This window comes from Aethalodelphis obliquidens, unplaced genomic scaffold, assembly GCF_003676395.1.
Source record: "Aethalodelphis obliquidens isolate GAN/ISIS:26980383/991018 unplaced genomic scaffold, ASM367639v1 scaffold27, whole genome shotgun sequence".
NCBI lineage: Eukaryota > Metazoa > Chordata > Mammalia > Artiodactyla > Delphinidae > Aethalodelphis > Aethalodelphis obliquidens.
In genome coordinates, this window is record NW_020837971.1 from 11990568 (window position 1) to 12016147 (window position 25580).

General features: G+C 41.8%; 1 protein-coding gene and 1 long non-coding RNA gene across 2 annotated transcripts in view; both read left to right on the forward strand.

The window, feature by feature from the left end:
• Positions 1-2116: 2116 nt before the first annotated feature.
• Positions 2117-7336, forward strand: LOC113629496 (uncharacterized). Its single transcript, XR_003436565.1, has 3 exons — positions 2117-2358; positions 5577-5804; positions 6776-7336. It is a non-coding gene; the product is annotated as an uncharacterized LOC113629496 (long non-coding RNA).
• A 17353-nt stretch (positions 7337-24689) lies between these two features.
• YAE1 (YAE1 maturation factor of ABCE1) overlaps positions 24690-25580 on the forward strand; it is a 4497-nt gene continuing 3606 nt past the window's right edge. The window contains exon 1 of the mRNA XM_027123967.1: positions 24690-24926. Within this exon, the coding sequence (XP_026979768.1) occupies positions 24798-24926 (129 nt within the window). The 5' untranslated portion in view covers positions 24690-24797. The remainder of the gene's footprint in view (positions 24927-25580) is intronic.

A 25580-nucleotide genomic window follows, 5' to 3' on the forward strand; every position in this document is an offset into this window, starting at 1 on the left:
ACCCAGCCAACTTCTATCTCCCCCACCCCTGCCAAACAGCCACTCCTTGGCCACTCTTTGGGTACATAGATGGCAGGCACCATTAGGCCTCAAAAGAACAGACCCGAGAAAGAAACTCATGCAAGCCTTTGTGTTCAGGCAGGGAATTCCAGTGTCCCTGGTATTTAGAGGATGGTCTAGAAGTAGGGGGGCATGGGCTCTGGGTGGGCACATCCCTTAGCCTCCATCTCATCCCACAGGAAAGTTACAGCTGGAGGACGGCCAGAGCTGGTAAGCATGGGACCAGAGCAGAGGCCCATCTGCCTGGGCCTAAGGGTAATACACCCAGCCGTATGATTTCCAAACCCATATGCCAAGCCCTACTTCACTTTTCAGTTTCTACTTCCTCAATCCCCTTCAGCCTACTCCCCAACTGCTCCTTTTCTCTCCTGTATAAGAATTCCTAGTTCCTATTTTTGAGTCATCCCAAATCTGACCTTGAAGCTAGTGTTACACAAAAAAAGGAGATATTATATCTTTTTCGAAGTCTACAGAACCTGAATATTTATATGCCACATCAAGATGTCCTGGCAAATAAATGTGATCTTTGTCACCTATGGCTACTGAAAAATGACTTTCTGGATACACTAGTGGCACTTTTTATCTTTCATAGGCTGGCAGATAATAGGATTGCAAGTTTCAAGCAGTAATCTCCCCATCTTATTGTGGTTTCTTGGGAAAAAAAAAAAAAAGCAACACAGCTCTGTAGAGGACTGAAGAGACAAGCAAACAGTATAACACTCTAGGCAAGAAGTCCCTGTCCCGTAAGAGATCTGAGGTTACTCACACTCTTGTCAGGGGAATTGACATTGCTCAATTTTGTGATGAAGAGGTAGAAGAGAAGCTATGAGATTTGCCCCAGAAGTCAAACCCAGGGCTGACAGACTCCAGAATCCAAGTTCTTTCATATTACGTGATATCCTGATATCACAACATGAGGTCCTAAAATTAGATCTGATCTTTATTGTAAGTCATGAAACACTTTACTTGTAATTTCCTTATAGTGGTTGTGATGTAATAAAAAATAAATATTTGGTTTTGTTCCCAGTTCCTGGGCATAAATTTCCTAAAACTCTTGGAATCTCCAGAGTGATTAGAGTGTCTTTTGTATGCTAATGAGATCCCCCCTCCCCCCTCTCTAGACCACCTCTGGATGGTGGCTGGTCTCTAGAAAAACCAGGCCTCGATTAAAAGCTTGGAACTTTCAGTCCCACCCTCCAACCTCCCGGAAGAGGACAGGGGCTAGAGACAGAGTCCAGTCACCAAGGGCCAATGCTTTAATCAATCATTCACGTGTGACGAAATCCTTAAACAACAGGGTTCAGAGGTCTTCTGGGTTGGTGAATGTATCCATGTGCTGGGAGGGTGGTGATCCCCAACTCAACGGGACAGAAACTCCTGTGCTTGAGACCTCTCCCGACCTCATCACGTGTACCTCTTCAGACCTCATCACGTGTACCTCTTCAGCTGGTATTCATTTGTATCCTTCATAATATCCTTCATAATAAACTGGTAAATATAAGTAAAGTGGGTTCCTGAGTTCTGTGAGCCATTCTAGCAAATTACCAAACCTAAAGGGGAAGTTATGGGAACACCCAGTTTATAGCCAGTAGGTCAGAAGTATGGGAGGCCCAGGATTTGTGACTGACATCTGAAGCAGGGGATAGTCTTGTGAGACTGAACCCTTAAACTGGGAGGCCTGCGCGAACTGCAAGTAGTGTCAGAATTGAATTGAATCATTGAACACCAAGATGATGTCTGAAGAATCAGAGAATTGGTTGTTGGTGTGAAAAACACCCCAGAGCGGTTATCTGGCCCTGCCCTATATTACGGTCATTTGTGCTGTTTCTTTCCTCCTATTGGTTGTATTTTCTTTGAGGGCACAACCTAGGTCGTACTCATCTTTGTAACTCTTATGACACCTAACACAGGACCTGGCCCACAACAAAAGATGAATAAGTAGTGTTGAACAGGTTCAAATTTGTTCTGTTGACAGCTCCTTGGGTCTTCTTTACGATTGTGCCTGTTGAGGAAGGCTGGGCTGGGCCAGGCTGGGCTATGGCTTGTAGTCACAAGGCATTTAAGAATCACAGCATTCACCAAGGATGTCTCCAAACCTTCTCACACAGAACAATGAAGAAAATGGAAAGGGCCGCTGTAAGAGGTAGAGACTGGGCAATGAGCTGTTTCCACTCACTAGATAACTGACTCTCAGCCACAACTACTTTGCAGTTCAGTGACTGAAATTCACGCCTCAGCAAAACTTTGCACTCTGCCTCATAGAATGGACTTCTGGATCACGCTGAAGAGGCTTAGACTGTAAGTGTTACACCCATAGATGGCCAGAGTCTACTGTGTGGAAAAAATTGCTACACATTCCAATCAACTGAGAAAGTGTGGAATAAACTGAGTTGGAAAACACCCCAGGAACTGACTTACAAGTCCTTCTCAGTCTCTCTTTTTTTTTTTAATTTAGATATAATTGACATATAACATTATACTAGTTTCAGGTATACAACATAATGATTTGATATTTGTATATATTGTAAAATGATCATGACAATAATTTAGTTACCCATCACTACACAGTTATAAATTTCTTTCCTTGTGATGAAAAATTCTAAACTTAGCAACTTTCTAATACACAATACAGTATTAACTGTAGTCTCCATGCTGTACATTAAATCAACATGACATTTATTTTACAGCTGGAAGTTTGTACTTTTTAGCCCCCTTCACCCATGTGCCCACCCCCCGACCTCTGGCGACCACCAACCTGTTCTCTGTATCCATAAGCTTAGGGTTTTTGTTTGTTTGTTTGGTTGGTTGGTTGGTTGGTTGGGTTTTTGTGGGGTTGTTTTTTTTTTTTTTAAGATTTCACAAATAAGCAAGATCATAAAATATTTGTCTTTATCTGACTTACTTCACTCAGCATAATGTCCTCAAGGTCCATCTATGTTGTTGCAAATGGCAGGATTTCATTCTTTTTCATGGCTGAATAATATTCCATTGTGTGTGTATGTGTATCATACTTCATATATATCATGTATATATATATAAAATGTATACATATCACATTTTCTTTATCCATTCATACATCCATGGACACTTAGATTGCTTCCATATCTTGGCTATTGTAAATAATGCTGCAATGAACATGGAGTTGCATATATCTTTTTGAATTAGTGTTTTCACTTTCTTCAGATAAATACCCAGAAATGGAATTCCTGGTTATTTCATATGGTAGTTCTACTTTTAATTTGGGGGGAACCTCGTACTGTTTTCCGTACTGGCTGCACCAATTTACATTCCCAATAAGAGTGAACAAGGGTTCCCTTTTCTCCACATTCTTGCCAACACTTGTTATTTTGAGTCTTGTTGATAATAGCCATTCTGACAGGTGTGAGGTAATATCTCATTGTGGTTTTGATTTGCATTTCCCTGATGATTAGTGATGTTGAGCACTTTTCAGGTACCTGTTGGCCATCTGTACGTCCTCTTTGGAAAAATATCTATTCAAATCTTTTGTCCATTTTTTAATCAGATTGTTTATTTTTTCTACTGAGTTGTATGAGTTGTATGTTAATCAGATATATGATTTACAAATGTTTTCTCCCATTCAGTAGGTTGCCTTTTCCTTTTGTTGATGGTTTCCTTTGCTGTGCAGAAGCTTTTGAGTTTTATGTAGTCCCACTTGATTTTTGCGTTTGTTGCCTTTGCATATGGTGTCAAATTCAGTAATCACTGCCAAGACCAGTGTCAAGGAAGTTTACAGCCTATGTTTTCTTCTAGGAGTTTTATGGTTTCAGGTCTTACGTTCAAGTCGTTGATCCATTTTGAGTTAACTTTTGTGTGTGGTGTAAGATAGTGGTCCAGTTTCATTCTTTTACATGTGGCTGTCCTGTTTTCCCAACATCGTTTATTGAAGAGACTATCTTTCCTCACTGTGTATTCTTGACTGCTTTGTTGTAAATTAATTGATGATATGTGCATGGGCTGTCTATTCTGTTTCAGTGATCTATGTGTCTGTTTTTAGGACAATTCCATACTGCTTTGATTACTATAATATAGTTTTTTGTAATATAGTCTGAAATCAGGGACCATAATGTCTCCACCTTTGTTCTTCTTTCTCAAGAGTGCTTTGGCTATTCAAGGTCTTTCATGGTTCCATACAAATTTTAAGATTGTTCTACCTTTGTGAAAAATGCCTTCTCAGCCTTTTTTTTTTTTTTTTTTTTTTCGCGGTACGCGGGCCTCTCACTGTTGTGGCCTCTCCCGTTGCGGAGCACAGGCTCCGGACGCGCAGGCTCAGCAGCCATGGCTCACGGGCCCAGCCGCTCCGCGGCACGTGGGATCCTCCCGGACCGGGGCACGAACCCGCGTCCCCTGCACTGGCAGGCGTACTCTCAACCACTGCGCCACCAGGGAAGCCCTTTTGACTTGCCTATGCTCCTGTGCTTGCCTCAGATCCAGTTCTGTGACCATATCAGCAACTTGATCCCGCTCCAGCTTCAGAGACTTCCCCCAAATATAAGTATTTTGGGATCAATTGCAATTAATTAGGAGAGGAAAGAAGAATGAGCAGCTGGCCTTCAACATTTTCACTCTAGAGTCTCTTAGAGCTGAACTTGACTACAGGTTTGGTCTATCCTCAGGGAATTAAAACTTTCCTCCTCTCCCTTCCGTCCCCCTACCCCACCCCCCACATCAAATCATTAACAATAGCTGTAAAACAGAAAAGACCCAGAACCCCGAGCAGATCTCTGGGGCAGGAGCAGGGAGAAGATTTTAATGGCAACTCTACAAGCTTTGCAGGCCTTGTCCACTGCGGAATGGCCAGCAGACCTCAGCAGTTCCCATGTCTCACGTTGGCTCTGGTGAGACCCACATTCTCCTCCAAATGCCAAACCGCAGTGCAGTGTGCAGCAGAGAGCAGGCATCCAACAGGCATACCAGGATGACTCATTGCAGAGGAGTGGTTTCCAAGCTTTTGCCACCCCACATCTGTTTCCTTTACTGAGGAGAAGAGAGGAAGGGAAGGGAGGGAAGGGGGTGGGAACCACACCACCAATCAGTGCAACATGTAAGACAGATGCCACACGGAATAAGCTCTTAACTGGCCAGGCCATGGGCACAAGTGCCCGCCAAGGCTCAAGTTCTAAGATGCTTCAACTCTTCAATTCAGCCTGGGGAAATTCACACTGGTTGTAGCAAAGGATTCAATAAAGCAAGACCTGACTGGACTCCCAGAATCTTGACCACAAAAGATGATTTTGTGGGGTTTGTGGCTATTTTAGTTTACTCCCTGGACCAGAGGACATTTGACTCCCTGCAGGATAATGTCCAGTACATCACCCCATCTATTCTCAAATGCCTCAGGTAGTGGGATTTTCACAGCTTCCCTTGGGAAGTTATTTTTAAAGTTGAACGGCCAGGGTATTTTTCCTGATATTGAACATTGATCTTTCCTTTTCTTAACTTCATCCCTGTTATCCTGTGGAATAAACTTCTGCCCTCGGCACTGTCTTCTCTTTTAGTGTTTACCGATGCATTTCCCGGGCGTACTTACTGTATCACTTCAGCGTCTCTGCGCTCGAGCCTCAGAGATCAAGAAACGGCTGAGAAATGCAATAACAAATAAAGGCTCTTCCATCTGGCAGGCATAAGCATAAACGAGATGTGAGCCCAGAGTCTCAATAAAGAAGGGATCATCATCAATCCACGCTCCACGCAGAGCCCCAAGACAACAGCAGAATTGCTCTGTGGTGAGTGATCCTCTGCCAGTGGGACCTTGTTCTCACCGTGATTCATTTTCACAACCTAATGAGTTCTACCTCCCCCAAAATGATTTTATGAAACACCAAATTTATCTTTCCATATGTATCTTTAATTGCATTCACCCCGCTTGTTATACTTTTTATCTTACTGTACTATCGTGCAGAAACAGGTGCCTGGTGCATAAACTCTCACTATACAAAGTTTTGAGAGTTAAGAGCTTCTCAGCTCCCTTCCTTTAGGTAGAGGAGTCCAAGTGGGCTCTAAGAGGGGGCTGCCCAAGTGGACATTAGCCTTGTTGTTATTCTGATCAATGTGGGGGACTTGGCTGCTTTCTCCCTGCATTTAGAATTGTATTTCACAATCCAGAAAAACACCAATAATTTAAAATGGCTGTTGAACCACCTCCCTCGGTCAAGTGAGTCTCTCTTTGCCTCCCATTCACACAACGTCTCCGGCACATACACACCCTTTCATCCCACTCACCTTCAGACCTCTTACCGCGATGCCTCATCAAAAATGCCCCTTCTCCGGGGGCTTCCCTGGTGGCCCCAGTCAGAAAGCCTGAGAATCATGGGGCTGATGGGGTTGGTCCAATCTAAGTCAGAAAGACCGGGAGCCAGGAGCATCAATGTCCAAGGACAGGAGAAGATGGATGTCCCAGCTCAAGCAGTGAGAGAGAATTCCTCCACCTTTTTGTTCTACTTAGGCCCTCAACAGATTGAAGGATGCCCACCCACCCACATTGGGGAAGATGATCTTCTTGACTCAGTCTACTGATTCAAATGCTAATCTCCTCCTGAGACACCCTCACAGGCACACCCAAAAACAATGTTTCACCAGCTATCTGGACATCCCTTAAGCCCAGTCAAGTCGACACATAAAATTAACCATCACCAGTGTTCATGGGGAAGTCAAACCTGTTTGGCGGTGTTTATGACTCAATTTATTTTTTGTACAGCATCCTGGTTTACGGAACCATAGAAACTTTTGAATCTGAATCAACCTACAAAGAATAAAAGAAACAGCTGAAGTCTGTCCTCCTAAAAAGATGACTATTGCTTAATTCTGCTTTTCTGTCATTTACTCCCACACCTCAGAAGCTTCTGAGAGCAGTTTTGAAGTGCTTTTTTGAACCTGCAGACCACAAACCAACGTCTGTGGCTAGGCAACACCCACTATCCATTATCTGATGATTTGGGAAGAAGTGAAAACTTTGCCAACATTTGGTGATTTATACTTTCCAAGAGGAGTTGAAAATAGAAAATGTAGACATTTTCAAACCGTAGAACTTGGCAAATTCCACTCACACTGATCATCTCTGAAGATTGAATGTGATCCCTGCCCCTCTCCACGTGGAGAACTGTCACAGCTCCGGGGCAACGATTTTCGCCTGAATTCAACAGCTTTGCGAAGCTCTAGAGAAGAGAAACAAGAAAGGAACCAAAAGGACGTCCTGAACCCTGATCTACATTAAGCTGACTCAACGAAATAAATAGCAAGGCTCAACTGCTACACTTCACGATGTAGGGGGATGCGTCCGTTTTATTGCTATGATAAATTCCGACCGGAAAGTGACAGAATATTGGCATTTCAATCAAGGCAGCTTCATATAGACACACATGTACACATGCACACACATGCAAGCACACACTCTCACATACACGTTTCCTGCCCAGCCCACTCAGCTCTGTGTGTTGAAAGCTTTATGATAGGAAAGCCTGGAGGATGTCCACAGACCACTGACAAGATTCAAAGGGTTGGAATTTTACAAATCTTTATAAAAGAACCAGGAGCCCTTGCCAATGGGAATTTGAAATATGTCCCTCCACTCCTCTGGCTGTACAGAAGAAAAAAATCATAAACAACTTGCAGAGAATATAATTCCCACGGAACACATCACCCTCAAGCTAAACACTCACTGTCCTTTCTTCTTCTTTAAGAACTAGGAATCAGTGACATTACTGTGGTAATACAGATCTGCCTGGCACCTTCAATCACTTGGTAAATTATAAAACAGGGCTTTGTCACTTCAACTACTGAAATAAGGAGGCAAGCCAGCATTACCAAATAAGCACGTGCAGTGCAGGGGTATATGAAATGGGGCAATATTTCAAGCGCTTGGGAAGTGACAAATTTTATGTTGAGCCGCATCCACTGCAGGGCATTATATGATATTTCTTCAGGTGCAGACATTGCATGAGGGTAAACCATTCTGTGCACATTTGTAAAGTATTTCTATTCCGTCAGCTTTCCTGCCTGTAGGAAAATAATAGTGGTTCTATGCACTTATGCCAGATGAGTTTTGTAATGGAAGCCACAGCCTGTTTCTAAGTAAATTATTAAATCACCAGCTCTTTAATGAAATGGAATTGTCTGCACTGATCTTCCAGATAAAAAATGCTCTTTTGTAGAAAAAGACTGTCCCAGAATAGAAGAATTAATTCATCCACATGCTTCAGAAGATTGTGGAAAGTGAAGTAAAAACCAACATTTATTGAGCAAAATGCCAGACACTGAGGCACTTACTATGTGATTTCACTAAATCCTAATATTAACTTACAAGGAAAGAAAAACCACCCCCATACCAGACATGAGATAGTCAAAGAGGCTAAAACATTTGTACAGAAACACAATGCTCATCTTGCCCTGGCTTTTCAAACCAAAATTAAATATAGTCTTAATAAGTAAGTCACCGGTCAACTAATGTGTGCTACTGTCAATATGTATTCGTTCATATGGACTATTTGCTCTCATATAATTGCTGTCAGTGATCACAAGTATGGTCAGAACAAATTTTTTAAAAGAGTTGAGTAGAGTGAGAAGCTAAGGATCTCTAATTCATCCTTCCATTTGTTCCTTTATTCATTCAACAAACATTTATTGAGTGCCTATGAATCATGTACTGTTCTAGACATTGAGGATATAGCAGTAAACAAAACATACAGCATCTGTAGTCTCATAGATCTATATTTTAATCGTATTAAATCATATATTTACCATGGTGAAACCTGCAAAACACTACGTTAAACAACTGATGATGGTTAACATTACCAGTATGTCATGTGGGTGTCATTTACCCCCTGAAACGATGCGATGAAAAGGGTACTTCACCTCTCTGGTATTCTTTCTAAAAAAAACATAACTCCAGTCTAATTACAGGAAAAATAGCAGGCAAGCTCATATTGGGGACATTCTACAGGAGAGCTTGCCAGTACTCAACAGGGCTGTCAAGGTCATGAAAAACAAGTACATTTATAAACACGTGGAAACTAAACAACATACTCCTTAACAACCAAAAGGTAAAAGAATAAATCAAAAGGGAAATTTTAAAATATCTCAAAACTGATGAAGATAGAAATACAACATACCAAAACCTATGGGATGCTGCAAAAGTAATTCTTAGAGGGAAGTTTATAGCAATAAATGCACATCTTAAGAAAAAAGGCAATTCAAAAACAACCTAGCTTTACACCTCAAGGAACTAGAAAAAGAAGAACTAAGCCCAAGGTAACCAGAAAAAGGAAACAATAAAAATCAAAGTAGAAATAAGTGAAATAGAGGCAGAAAAACAACAGAAAAAATCTAAGTGTTGGTTTTTTTTGCAAAGATTAAAAAATTGACAAATCTTTGCCTAAACTAACTAAGAAAAAAAGAGAATACTCAAATAAATAAAATCAGATGAAAGAGGAGAAATTATAACTGATACTATAGAAATACATAGACTCATAAGAGACTATCATGAGCAATTATATGCCAACAGATTGGATAACCTAGAAGAAATGGATAAATTCCCAGAAACACATGACTTATCAAGACTGAATCATGAAGAAGTAGAAAATCTAAACAGACCAGTGATGAGTAAGGAGATTGAATCAGCAATCAAAAACTTCCCAACAGATGTAAATAAATAAATAAATTTTTTTAATTAAATTAAATTTAAAAAAAAAATTAAAAAACCTCCCAACACGGAAAAGCCCAGAACCACATGCGTTCACTGGCAAATTCAACCAAACATTTTAAAAGAACTAATGCCAATCCGTCTCAAACTTTCCCCAAAAGATTGAAAAGGAGGAAAAACTCCAAACTCATTTTACAAAGCCAGCATTAATTACCCTGATACCAAAGCTAGATAAGGACTCTACAAGAAAAGAAAATCATAGACGAATATCCCTGATGAATATAGATACAAAATATCCTCAACAAGATATTAGCAAACCAGATGCAACAGCACACTAAAAGGATCATACGCCAGACTCCCCTTGTGGCACAGTGGTTAAGAATCCCCTTGCCAATGCAGGGGACATGGGTTCGAGCCCTGGTCTGGGAAGATCCCACGTGCCGTGGAGCAACTAAGCCCGTGCACCACAACTACTGAGCCTGCGCTCTAAAGCCCTCAAGCCACAACTACTGAGCCCATGTGCCACAGCTACTGAAGCCCACACACCCAGAGCCCGTGCTCCACAACAAGAGGACCCACCACAATGAGAAGCCCATGCACGCAACAAAGAACAGCCCCTGCTCGCCGCAACTAGAGAAAGCCCACGTGTATCAATGAAGACCCAATGCAGCCAAAAATAAATAGTAAATAAATAATTTTTTTTTAATTTATATTTTAAAAAAAGGATCATACGCCATGACCAAGAGGGATTTATCTCTGGGATGCAAGAATAGATCAACATATGAAATCAACAAATATGATACACCACATTAATAAAATAAAAGATAAAAATTGTATGAGCATCTAAATAGACGCAAAAAAAGCATTTGACAAAATACAACATTCTTTCATAATAAAAATCCCCAACAAAGTGTGTATAGAAGCGACATACCTCAACATAATAGAGACCGTATACAATAAACTCACAACTAACATCATACTCCATGATGAAAGGTTGAAAGGTTTTCCTCTCACATCAGGAACAAAACATGGGTGCCCGCGATGACCACTCTTATTCAACACAGTATTGGACTTAGTCCTAAATATTTAATTATTTGATCCTATCATAAATATTTTTTATTTTATTTTTTCTATTTGTTACTAGATGTGCACTTTTTTGAAGTGTACAATTTGATAAACTTTGACATATATGCCTGTGAAGCCATCACCACAATCGAGATAATGAACATATCCATATAACCCTTTCATTCTGCCTCTCCTCACCCCTCCACCTGCCCATCCCTAGGCAACCATTGATCTGCTTGCTGTCACTAGAGGTTAATTTTCATTTCCTAGAGTTTTATACAAATTGATTTACTGAGTATATATTCTTTTTTGTATGGCTTCTTTCACTCCACATAATTATCTTGAAATTTATCTATGTCGTTGGATGTATCAATAGCCATTCTTTTTTATCGCTGAGTAGTGGTATCCATGGGATAGATAAACTACAATTTGACTATTACAAAAAAGCAACAACAACAAAACAAAAGAACCTGCTATGACCATTCATGTACAAGTCTTTGTATGGACATGGGCTTTAATTCCTCTTGGGCAAATATGTAAGAATGGAATAGCTGGGTTTCATGGTAGTTTTGTAAGAAACTGTCAGACTGTTTTACTAGGTGGCTGTAACCTTTTTTAGCATGTAATATCATGAGGGCGGTATTTGAGAGTTCCAGTTCCTTCATATCCTCAGGAGCAATTGTTATGGTCAGTGTTTTTAATACTGGTCATTCCAATAGGTGTGTAATGGTGTCTTATTGTGGTTTTGATTTGCATTTCCCTAATGACTAATGATGTTGAATTTCTTTTCACCTCTATATCTTCTTTGATGAAATGTCTGTTCTAATCTTCTGTACCACATGTTTTTATAAGGGCCAGCAAAAGTTGAGGCATAGGGTCATATCAGGAGCAAAAGTTTTTACCTCTTTTTTTCTCCCTGCAGCCGCCCTTCCCACTCTCTTACAAAATTCAACCTTTTTTTTTTTTTTTTTGCGGTACGTGGGCCTCCCACTGTTGTGGCCTCTCCCGTTGCGCAGCACAGGATCTGGACGCGCAGGCTCAGCGGCCATGGCTCACGGGCCCAGCCGCTCCACGGCATGTGGGATCCTCCCGGACCGGGGCACGAACCCGTGTCCCCTGCATCGGCAGACGGACTCTCAACCTCTACGCCACCAGGGAAGCCTAATTCAACCTTTTTATAAGAAGTTGCTCAGCATTTTTTAAATAATACTTTACTTTTTAGAGCAGCTTTAGGTTCCCACCAAAATTGAACAGAAGGTAGATATTTCCCATATAACTCCTGCCCCTCCCCTGGCCTCCCTGATCTATAGCAGTACATTTCTTACAACTGATGAGCCTCGTGGACACATCATTATCAGAGTCCATAGTTTACTTTAGGGTTCACTCTTGGTGTTGTACATTCTGCAGTTTGGACAAATTTATCCGTGTTGTGTAATCACCATGACAAAATATCATACAGGGTAGTTTCACTGCCCTAAAAATCCTGTTTCACTTATTCTTACCTCTCCTCCCGCTAAACCACTGATCTTTTTACTGTCTCCTCATTTTGCCTTCCTAGAATGTCATTGACTGAAATCATACAGTAATGTAGCTTTTCAGACTGGCTTCTTTCACTTAATAATGTGCATGTAAGTTCCCTCCATGTCCTTTCATGGCTTGGTAATTCATTTCTTTTCGTTGCTGTATATTATTCCATTGTTTGGACGCACCACAGTTTATTCACCAATTCACCTACTGAAGGACATCTTGGTTGCTTCTAAGTGGGGGTCTTCTTATTACTGGGTCCCCCTGGGCCTCCAGGAATTTGTCAATTGCAGTTCAGGTCTTCCTACCCTGGCACTGGTGTCCACAGAGGTTTCTGCTTTTGATTTTGTGCTCTAGTAAGTTGTGATTCTCTGTATCAACTTTCTGTCTCTCCAGTTTGGGAGACAGCAGCTTGACCTGTGACTTCACCTCTCTAATGGATCTAAGAAGAATTGTTGATTTTTCCATTTGTTCAGTGTTTTAATTGTTATTGGGAAAGAGTGTCAACTTCTAAACTCCAATGAGCCAGTCCAAAAATCAAAGTCTCTCAGTTACTTTTTGTTTAAAGACACCTAGTGAGTATGAAGTGGTATCTCACTGTGGTTCAGATTGCAGCATTTGTTTTTGGTTTTTGTTTTTTTTGTGGTACGCGGGCCTCTCACTTTTGTGGCCTCTCCCGTTGTGGACCACAGGCTCCAGACACGCAGGCTCAGCGGCCATGGCTCACGGGCCCAGCCGCTCCACGGCATGTGGGATCTTCCCGGACCGGGGCACGAACTCGTGTCCCCTGCATCGGCAGGCGGACTCTCAACCACTGCGCCACCAGGGAAGCCCCTGCCTTGTATTCTTTAAATGAAATCTGTGCAGTAAAATAACAGACTGCCTTCAAAACTAGTCTTCAGTCTTCTGTCCAGAAGTATAAGCTATTGATTTTTTAAAATTTCATTCTTCTCTACTGGTAAGTTTTAAAAACTGAGATATAATTCTCATGCCGTAAAACTCACCTTTTAAAGTATATAATTCAGCGGGTTTTAGGATATTCACAATGTTGTGTGACTATCAACATTATCTAATTCCAGAATCTTTTCAATATTCCATAAAAAGAACCTTGTACCCATTTAGCAGTCAGTCACTCTCCACTTCACCCCCTCCTCACCCTCGACAAGTAATGTATTTTCTGCTCTGTGGATCTGCCTATTGTGGACACTTCATATAATGGAATCGCACAATATGTAGCCTTTTGTGACTGGCTTCTTTCACCTAGCATAATGTTTTCGAGGTTCACCCATGTTGTAGCAGGTATCAGTCTTCCTTCTTTTCATGGCTGAATGATATTCCATTGTAGAGATGTATACAACCTATTTTGTTTGAGTATGGGTAGACAACCCTTACTCAATCAACTTCTCCGCCATACTACCTGTCTAAACACGGAGGGCGCAGTCATTCTATTGTCTGATATTGAAAATGCAGGAAGAAGACCAGGTTTGGGGCAGAAAGGCAATGAGTTCAGTTTTACACGTATTGAGTCTGAGGTTCCTATGTTAGCTCTTTGTGCAATGCCCAATTTATAGCTAATTCTGCAAGTCTAAAGCAGAGATGAGGCCTGGCGCGAAGATACTGACGACGAGGGGAGACCTGAATTACCTGGGTGCTAATCTGAAACCATGCGAGTGTAAGCAAACACCCAGAAAGGTCAGACCGAGCACATACAGTGCTTGCATTTGTCGGGCTCTGCTAGATAACACATGTACTCTACGAGTTTAACAAATTAAAAGTTCACTTCGACCTTAGGCTTTGGCCCCCCGGGGAAATTTCCTCCGAGTGGTAACTCAGAAATCCAGGCTGGCTACATCTTGAGGCCCTACCATCCCAATTCATGACCACTATGATTACTGGGAAATGGGAAGAGAGAGCTGGAGCTCAAGCAGGAGTTTTAAGGGACTAAGCTGGGGAGTGAAGGGTATCAGTGCCACTTACTAGCCACTGACCAGAATAAGCCATGTTCGGACCCACCTATGCACCAACAGGTTAGAAAACCTAGTACTGTGGGTAACTGGAAACAGGAGAAGGACCAGGGAATGGTGAGCACTAGCAATGTCTACCACATTTCCAATGGGGAGCAGTCTCCAACTCTCATTCCAAATGCAGTCTTTCCATTAACATCAAAGGGGATGGAGGACTTCGCTGGTGGCGCAGTGGTTAAGAATCCACCTGCCGATGCAGGGGAAATGGGTTCGAGCCCTAGTCCAGGAAGATCCCACACGCCGTGGAGCAACTAAGCCCATGCACCACAACTACTGAGCCTGCATGCCTTGAGCCCGTGCTCCGCAACAAGAGAAGCCACCGCAACAAGAAGCCCGCGCACCTCAACAAAGAGTAGCCCCCACTCGCCGCAACTAGAGAAAGCCTGCACGCAGCAACAGAGACCCAATGCAGCCAAAAATAAATAAATGAATAAATAAATTTATTTTAAAAAGGGGGGGCGGGATGGACAGTGGGAAAGACCAAGAAGCATAAGATTCACTGTACATGCTAAGAACAATTAAATATTTATACCTTGGAATAAATAACTTCTGAAAACATAGTTACAAAATTGAAAGGAAAAGTTTTTTAAAATCCATGAAATGTGATTTTTTATTATAACTTTCTGTGTCTTGCCTAGAGTACCTTACCTTCCCCTGTAACATCCTAATGTTAGTAAATTCTTACTTAATTTAATCTGGATTTATAGACAGTTTATTACTACATAATTATAACTGGAACATGGAATTGCTTAGAATACAGTGTTCAAAGATGTTTTAATGAAATTCATTCACTTATTTAATAAATATTTATTGAGGATTATACTAGGCAATAAAGATAAAGTAGTTAACTAGGACACACAGTTCCTGCCTCAAAGATCTTGTAGTCTAGCAGGGAGTGAAGACAATTAGGTATTTATAATATAAGGTGGTAAAGACACACATAAAAGGAACAACTCATTCAGACTTGGGAGATCAGAGAAAGCTTCCAAATGAAAGTGACATCTAAGTTAAGACCTGACATATAAGTAGCCTTTGGTAGAGGGAGAGGCTACACTACTAGGCAGAAGAAAAATTATGCGGCAAAGGCCTGAAAATGGACATAGCGAGTAAAAGGTAGCAAGAAGTGAGGCCAGAAAGCTGATCAGAAAGCTAATGAGGAATTTATCTTGAGAACCATCAGAAAGTATTGAAGAAAATTAAGCAAGGGAAGGCCCTATCAGATTTTGCTTTAGGAATCATGTTCCAGCTGAGTAGGGGAAATGGACTGGAAGGGAGACCGGACGTGAGGCAGGGGGACCAGTTAGGAAGCTGTTATAACATCCAGGTAAAGCAGGATGGTAGCCTGAACCAGGGAAGGGGCAGTGAGAATGGAGAAAATACTGGAAAATGTGAGAAATACTTAGAACGTGGAGAATGAGCTGATGTGGTGACCATTCAGTGAGTTGCAATGCTTCTCAAACTTGACTGTGCCTGTGAGTTACCTGAGGATGCGGATTCCGATTCAATAGGTCTGGGATGGGACCAGGAACTCTGCATTTCTAACAAGCTCCCACGTGATGCTGATGCTACAAGTGCCTGCTCCACAGTTTGAGCATCGAGGAGCTAGAGAACATAAGAGGAGGAAGAGCATTGAAAGTAAAAAGGCAAATTCAGATGCGATGCATTAAAATCCATATGGTAAATCTAAGCGGTGACATCCTGTAGACACTTGGATACATGAGTCTGATGTGCAGAGAAGACCTGGGCTGGAGAGAGAGATGTGAGAGTCATCGGCGAAAATTTTGTGGAACTTTCCCCCCACCCCTCCCTCCCATTTCGAGTGGAATAGTGGAGTTGGAAGCTGGATTGCAGTGGGTTGAAAAGTGAGAGGTGGAGAAGTGGAGACACTGACTCGTCCGAGAAGTTCAGCTGCAAAGAGAAAGAGAGGCAGAGAGCAATAGCTAGAGGAGAGCTTGGGTTGAGGAAGGATTTGTTTTTAAGATTAGACAGACTTGAACATGCTTAAATGCTATTAGACACAGCCGTCCATCAGTAGGCCGTTAGAAAGATCAATCAGGCTTCCTGTCTGAAATGGCTACCTCATCCTTTCATTAGAAACATTCTATATTGGACTAATACTTTTCCTCTTAGCTTTGACGGCTATATTATAGCTAGGACCTTCTATAGACACAATACTTTAAAATAAAGGAGGCAAAACTGCCCAAGATCTACCTATTATCTACTGCCTTTATTCTAAGGCCTTCTCTTTAGAAGCCATATTTTTAATGCTCTCCTATCATTTTCACCAATAACAACAATTTTATTATTCCAATACATATTTTACAGTCTTAGAGAACATCTGATATAAGCAATTAAAAGACAGAGCCCAAAGGCTTAGTCACTGGATACCAGAGATGTTCAGAGAACATATGAAAGTTTAGGAGGGACAAGGAAAAGTCCCTTCCCTTGACATATAGAAATCCGGAGTTCTGTTGGCTGGTTGCTACAGACTTCATGATTAAAGCCAGTATGCTAGAAACCGAAGAGGAATCGAGAAAAGGTCTGTGCCCTCTTAAGAGTTTATTATACCAACTACAAAATAGCAGTTTGCAAAAGGCACAAATAAAGTGTGGAAGACTGAGATACAGGATGAAACTTAGCAGAAGATGGGAAATAGAAGGACATAAAAAAGAATTGTTGAGGCTTTGAAAGAAAAGACAGGGATGATCGATAAGCAGAAGAACAGGAAAAGAACAGAGTGAATCCTAAAGGTTGACCTCATCATAGAGTATTTATATGAGATATTGAACTGCGAGATAAGTTTACTAAATACTTTGAGTAAGTTCACACTGTGACACCAAAATGTATGCAGGAGATGTCGTTATTATTTACAGCTCATTTAAAAAAAAAAAAAAAAGGAAAGCTCTTTTGGAAAAACTAGAATCACAAACTCAAAAGGACCTTGAAAGATCATCAGGGTCTTGACAAAGAAGTATAGCTGTCAGCCTCTGTCTGTAAGCACCTACAGGGTGCCCCTCAGATTTCTAGCCAAGGCCACACTCTTTCAGGGCATCCCCTGAGCATGGCCATGTGTGCCTAATGCAGGACACCTCTTTGCCCTTTGTTTCAGAGCCCCCTTTTATGTTGGCCAAGACTTTGCAGATCTACACACCAATCTGAAGGCCCCTCTGCCCTACCCCACTCCCTCCTCCCTTCCTACCCTATCACAGGGATCAGATCAGCACCCTTTACATAGGCTTTCTGTGCCTATCATGCTCTCTCCTCCTTTTATCTTCTGCAGGCATTATGCTCCCTCTCTACCCAAAAACTTCATGAACTCCTAACCCTATCTCCACAACTGTCTGATGAATACAACTAATGCAAAGAACTTATTTGTAATTCATGTATCTGACAAAAGACCTATACCCAGAAAATATAAAGAAAATTTAAAATACAAAAATAAGACAACCCTATTTTATTTTATTTTATTTTATTTATTTGTTTATTTATTTTGGCTGCACCGCATGGCATGTGAGATCTTAATTCCCCAACCAAGGGTTAAACCTGTACCCCCTGAAGTAAAATTGCAGAGTCTTAACCACTCGACCACCATGAAAGTCCCAACCCAATTTTTTTAAATGGGCAAAAACTTCATTTTTTAAAATATGCAAATGACAAATAAGCACATGAAAAGATTTTCAATATCATAAATCATCTGGAAAATGAACATTAAAACCACAGTAAGGTATCACCACACAAGTATCAGAATAGCTAATATTCAAAAGACTGACATGGTATATGTATGTATACACACACACACACATATACACAATGGAATACTACTCAGCCATGAAAAAGAATGAAAGAATGCCATTTGCAGCAACATGGATGGATATAGAGATTATCATACTAAGTGAAGTAAGCCAGACAGAGAAAGACAAGTATCATATGATATCACTTATATGTGGAATAAAAAAAAAAGATACAAAAGAACTTATATACAAAACAGAAATAGACCCACATAGAAAACAAACTAATGGTTACCAAAGGGGAAAATGGGGAGAGGGATAAATTAGGAGTTTGGGATTAACATATACACACTATTATACGTAAAATAGGTAAACAGCAAGGACCTACTGTATAGCACAGGGAACTCTACTTAATAGAGTGTCTAGCAGGAGCCTTTTTGGGTTTTTTTTCTTTATTGTTTGGGTTAACCCCTTGTCTTCCTGTATCCAGAAAAGCCCCCTTTTTTCTAGGGGCTTTGTTTGTATGTATGAGGCTGAGAGAAAGCTACAGCCCCCTAGGATGGGCCACAGCCATACTCCTCCCTGCCCTAGGAGTCAGCACTGTACCCCAGGCCCTCGACAGCACTCCTGAGTGTGTGCGCCATGTTCCCCTTTCTCTTTCCCTCTTTCCTGTCCCTCTATATGAACCTCCAGCACAGACATGAACTCTTACTCTTTCCTGTTTCAGTGTTATCTGTAGGCTTGATTTGTCTTTTTTTTTTCTTTTTGCCCATCTCAGGATAGTCACAGGCTAAGGTTTAGGTTCCCCCGTCCAGTTGGGGTTAAAGACTCAAACTTTCGTAACCCACTTGGCCCTGGCTCCTGTTGCCTCAGAAAGGGATGTTATTATCTGCGGAGGCCCTTGGGTGAGGGCTAAGGCCTGCATCCTGAGGCCACTGGAAGCCCAGCCCTCACTGCTGTGAACCCTGGGGCCTGAACCATGTCAGAACTTGCTGCTGTCTTGTCATGGATGGACAGATGGACGAACGAAAGAGTGGATGGATGGATGGATGGATGGCCATGGATGCACAATGCCTTGTCCACAAACAGCTGAGTTGAAAGTGTCTCAGTGAGTGTGACAACCTGCAGCAGGAGTATACGTGTGTCTGTCTGTGTGGACAAAATCTTTACACTTTAAGGTTTGGAGATATTCAAAAGGAAATGTCATGGAAGCAGTTAAACCAGGGCCAGCCACCTCTGGATTCTGAATCTCAGGAAATGGGCAGGGCTTCTTGAAGGCCCTGATGAGTCATCTGCTAGGGTCTTGGTTCAGTAAAGCACTGAGCAAGTTTGTACACCAACCAGGGGTTTAATATAAATAAAACCAGCATAGAAAAACTCAAAGCTACGCATACCACCAAAACCAGAATGCCAAGTCGTGTGGGCAAAGGCAGATTTCTGACCCTTTGGTTCAGCCAGCCCCCAAATAAAAACATCAACAAAGACAAATCAAGAAAATAAGAAGCAAAGATTCATGCTAAACTGTGGGAGGAGGAGAGAGGTGCGTGTGTGTGTGTGTGTGTGTGTGTGTGTGTGTGAGTGTGTGTCAGAGAACAACCCTGGGGTCGGGTTAAACCCCAGACTGGGAGGGGAAAGGAAACTTCCTCACCACAACTTAGCCAAACCTGAGCTGCCCCGAGGTGCTGCGGGCCCTGCCCCAGCTGGGAGGCTGTGTCACGCCTAGGGCAGGGCCCATGTTCCTCCCCTTCTTGGGATCAGATAGCAGCTGCCCAGGCCTGCTGGGCCAGGGACTGACACAGGCTCCGCCTACTCGTTCAGGCTGCCTGTGGAGAGAATTAGGTCACTGCTGAACCGTGGTACCTCCTGCCTCAGCCCCAGCAGACAGCAGGAGGCTGGCCCCAGACTCACTCAGTGCCTCCAGCAGCCGTGCAGACACAGCATCCTTGGCCACCCACCTCATGCCCATCCTGCCCACTGGGGGCCAGCACAACCCAGATGAGGCCACTGAAGGGCACTGGAGGGGGTTATAATTTAAATAAATTGCTGAGGTATAAGCCGCAAGTCTGGTCATGGACGCAAGTAGAGTGCCATTCTTCAGTGATGAGTCCAGAGCAATACTGGCACATTGTCCCCACGACAAGATTCCACAAGTCAGCAAACACCTGAGCTCACCTGCTGATTAACCTGCCGATTATGCGGATAGTTGCTCTTGGGGCATCGAGCTGCTTTCTGTGAAAAAAGTTATGTGCCAAGGATGACGTAGGCAACGTGGAGAGGCCTTTCACAGAATGCAAACGCCATTCAGGTAACTTAAGGATGAATGCTTGGTGAAAGCAACTCTGTTGTTTACACTGCTGGGTATTGTGGCCCCGTCTCACTGGGCACTCAACAAATATCTATTAAATGAAAGTAAGGATAAAAGAATAAGCTGTAGCAATTGCCTTGGTGCCCATCTGTTGTCAGGATGGGGCTTTAAGTTATGAGCTTTATGGACATACTTATAATAAACTATAATGGAAAAAAATCTAAAAAACAATATATATACATACATATATATATGTGTATATATATATATATATATATAAAAAATGGAATCACTTTGCTGTACACCTAAAACTAACACAACATTGTAAATCAACTATAATTTTTTTAATTTTATAGTTTTTTTAGGTTAATTTTTTTAAAGATTAAAAAAAAATAAGACTGACAGTTCTTTCCAAGTGAGGAACAACAAGATGTAGGGCAACTGACACTCGTATACGATGCTGGTGGAGGTGTAAAGTGGTACAATCACTTTGGAAAACAGGTTGGCAGTCTCTTATAAAGTTAAATTTATACTTACCACCTGGCTCAACAATTCCACCTCTAGATATTTACCCTAGAGAAAACATGTGTACACAAAATGACCCGTACAAGGATGTTCATAGCAGCTTTATTCACGACAGCCAGTCCAAATGTCCAACAACAAGTGAATGGACAAACCATGCTATGTCCATACAATGAAAAGAGCACTTAGCAAAAACAAAGAACAAACCTTTGTTCTTTGCATGGTACATGCAATCACATGAATGAATCTCAAAAACGTTATTTTGAGTCAAAGAAGCCAAATACATAAAAGGACATATGTGATCCCATTTTTATGAAGTTCTAAAACTGGCAAAACTAATCTTGAGTGGTAGAAATTAGATTGGGGTTGCCTCTGTGAGGCATTGATGATTGACTGCAAAGAAGTATGAGGGAATTTTCTAGGGTGATGGAAATTTCTATATCTTGATTGGGTGATGGTTATACAGGTATATATGTTTGTCAAAACTCATCAAACTGCACACTCAAAATGTATGCATATTACCACATGTAAATTATACCTCAATAAAATTGAGTTTTTAAAATGTATTCCCAACATTTATAAATACTATACTAAATAAATACCGAATACTGAATATATAAAGACTATATCTAATAGTATTCGTTGGTATTGCAAGTGGAATATTTATCTCATCTACATTTCTAGATGGTTACTGTTAGAAAATAAAGAGACTATTGGTCTGTTTATGTTTCTTATATCCAGAGACCTTATCAAATTCCCTTATTCAGTTGTTTTTAACCAAAATCCTTTGGATTTTCTAGGCATACAATCACATCAACAGCAAATAAATAAATAACTTCATCTCTTATTATCCAACATTTATACAGATTACTTCCCTCTTGCATTCACTAGTCTCCAAAAGAATCTTGAATAATCATGGTGATCACCAGATGTCTTCTCTTTTCCCTACTTTAAAGGAAATAGCTTAATATCTCAGTGTTTAGAATAGTACTTGCTGTTGGACTTTTTTATAAAATCCTTATCAATTTGTAATTTCTTTCTATTTTGTTTTGCTAAGATTGATTTTTTTAATTTTTCAAATGACTTTTCCACTTTTATTAGTACAACATATGGATTTTCTCAGATTTCCTAATATTGCACAGTTTGCTTTCATGAAATAAAACCTCTTGAATTATTCCTTTGATAAGGTACTGAATTCTCTTTTGAATATATATTCATAAGCTAACTTGAACTTTGAGGTTTTTTCACATTAGCTTTAGCAGGTAACAGTAAAGCTGTTTCATGAAATGATTTAGTGACTTTCTATCTTTTTCTGTGCCCTAGAAGAGTAAAAAATAACATTTAATTATCCATCATTCTTTAAAGATTAAAAAGGATTTCAAGCATTTAACTGTGAAATTGTCAAGTCTCCATGCTATTTTTTATAGTAGATATTTAATCTCCAATTTTTCTATGGTAATTAGTTTCTTCAGGTTTTCTACTTGTTGGATCAATTTTATTAGGAAGTTACTCATATCAGCTAAGTTTTCAAATGTGTTACTCTTGAGTTTTAGTTAGTGATTTATAATATTTGAATTTTTTCTCTATTATTACCTTCTTTCTCATTTCTATCTTGTATAATTTTGTTCTCTTTTTCTTTAATCAGGGTCAAAAAAGGATTGTCTGTTTTATTGGTATTTCCAAAGAACCAGCTTTTGGATTTACTTATGAGGTTTGAGGGTTTTTTCTATTTTATTAATTTCGATTGTTTTCTTTATTGCTTCCCTTACTACCATTTTGCTTCTAATTAAGATGTATAATAATTTTGTCTCTTTTTTCTTTCTTCTTTAATAATAAAGACATCAAAGCCTACAGAATTGCCTCATAGGGTAGCTTTCATTTGTTCCCAAGTTATTTTGGTAGGAAGTATCTGATTTCAATTGTTTGTTGAATATGTTGTTTTAATTTTTATTTCCTTTTTGATCCAAATGTTATTTAGGAAGGTGCTTATAATGTCCAATATTATATTTAAATTACAGTTAAAATTATTGGGGTCATTTTTATTGTTCATTACCAATTTTGTTGTATTATGATCAGAGAATATGACCTGTAAAAATCTTTATTCTTTTTAGTTTATTAAGGTATTTTTTGTGGCAAAGTATACAATGTTTTTATACATATTCCATGAACCTACCAAATATATCATATATTTTTTCATATATTAAAAATATATATACAAAAAAGTTCTCTCTGGATACTTAAAATTATAACCTGTACCACCCGACTGCTCTCACTCACACACATACTCATATAGCTCTCTTTACTTTGCTTGCTTTAAAATTTTTTTCATAGCATTATTATGATCTTGTAAAAAACTGTATAATTTACTTATATAGTGCTTATTGTTTATCCTCTGTCAACTCTACATGAATGTCAAGCCCAAGAACTGGGACTTTTGTCTGTGTTGTTCACTGATGTATCCCAAAAACCTGTAATGGTGCCTGGCACAAGGTAGTTATTCAAGAAAATATGTTAGCTAAATAAGTCATCATTACCACATGAGCACGCAAAGGGCAAAACAGGAATACTGCTGGTGTCCATTCATTCACTAACATGTTTCAACGTCTACTATGGGTCATAACAGTGCTGGTGCTGAGCACATACAGATAAACAAGTCCCCGTCCTCACGAATAGCCTTTTCTGTTATTTGAGAAGGAACTGGAGTCAGCACAAGATACTGTGAATCAATGAGAAATACAATTCGTTTTATAAATGCACTCTTTATTTATTGATCTCAAAATGGCCACACTATCTAACTTTTTGATCTTATTGTACTTCATTCCACACTCCTACAATTTAAAAAGTTGGGCTGGGGCTTCCCTGGTGGCGCAGTGGTTGAGGGTCCGCCTGCCGATGCAGGGGACACGGGTTCGTGCCCCGGTCCGGGAAGATCCCACATGCTGCGGAGCGGCTGGGCCTGTGAGCCATGGCCGCTGAGCCAGCGCGTCCGGAGCCTGTGCTCCGCAACGGGAGAGGCCACAACAGTGAGAGGCCCGCGTACCGAAAGAAAAAAAAAAAAGTTGGGCTGTCCAAACCTTTAAATGTACTGAGGGGGATTTTATTTTTATTTATTTATTTTTTAAATAAATTTATTTATTTTTGGCTGAGTTGGGTCTTTGTTGCTGCACGCGGGCTTTCTCTAGTTGCGGCTCTTCGTTGCTGTGCGTAGGCTTCTCATCACGGTGGCTTCTCTTGTTGAGGAGCACTAGCTTTGGGTGCACAAGCTTCAGAAGTTGCGGCGCGCAGGCTCAGTAGTTGTGGCTCTTGGGGTCTAGAGCGCAGGCTCAGTAGTTGTGACACGTGGGCTTAACTGCGCTGAGGCATGTGGGATCTTCCCAGACCAGGTCTCGAGCCGGTGTCCCCTGCAATGGCAGGCGGATTCTTAACCACTGCACCACCAGAGAAGCCCTGAGGGGGATTTTAAGACAGAATCCCTCAAAAGAACTACCTTGAAAGGTTTTGCCAATGCGCCCGTCTCCAAAACCCGACCCCTGTAGAGACCTTGGTGGGAAGGGACAGGGTTTCTCTGAGGGTAGGCACCGCCTTCTGCAGAGGTCAAGGTCGGACAAGCCCCACTTGGGAGGAATCTGCCTCGCCCACAATAAGTGCACGCCCACACTTCGAGTCAAGTGAGAGAGCTGCCACAACACCAGGTAGCAAAAAGGTTCGGGCGGGAGGCAAGACCCTACCGGGATTCAAAACCCTCCCGGGACGTCCTCCCAACAGCGAAACACCGCGCACACCCACGCGCAGTTCAACGCGCACGCGCACGCATCCCGCGAGGCAACCCACCCTCCTCAGTCTTCGCCCCGCCCCGCGGACCGGAAGGAATTGCCGGCATTTCCGGCGCCGGCGCTTCTGAGGTTTCCTCAGTGATGTCGTGGTTACGAGCCGCTTCCTTGGTCCAGGGTCCTGGAGAGGAGAGGGACGTTTTTGACGAGGAAGCTGACGAGTCGGTCCTGGTGCAGCGGGAATGGCGGAACCACATGCAGAGACGAGTCAAAGTAAAGCTGCGTGGAGGGGGTGGGCGTCCCTTGCTGTACCGGGTTGTGAGGAGAGGCGCACGACGTTGTGAAGAGGCGGGGACCCGAGAGGAGAGGGCCGAGTGGTCCGGGCCCGACCCGGCGCTGCCCTCCCTACCCCCTCATTATGCAGTCCTGCCCGCGTCCTGCTAGGGTTTCCCAATGGGTTACTTGAAAGCGCGCGACACCACAGGACGCGTTCCTAGAGCGCCCGCGGGGCGCGTTGGACACTGGGGGGGCGGCGAACAAAATAAACTTTGTCTTAGGCTTTGAAGAGATTTGAGTTTGATGAGGACCAGAGGGAAGGGGATGGGGGAGAAACGTATACACTGACTGTATGTGTCTAATTATGGCTGTCAGAGGACATGTACGCACTGGACATGGGTTGATTGAAGAGCTCGGGAGCCTAAAGTTAGGAGTGGTGGTAATCAGGACAGCTGGAAAAAGTGCACTTAAGAATGTTGTCGAGGGCTTCCCTGGTGGCGCAGTGGTTGGGGGTCCGCCTGCCGATGCAGGGGACACGGGTTCGTGCCCCGGTCCGGGAAGATCCCACATGCCGCGGAGCGGCTGGGCCCGTGAGCCATGGCCGCTGAGGCTGCGCGTCCGGAGCCTGTGCTCCACAACGGGAGAGGCCAC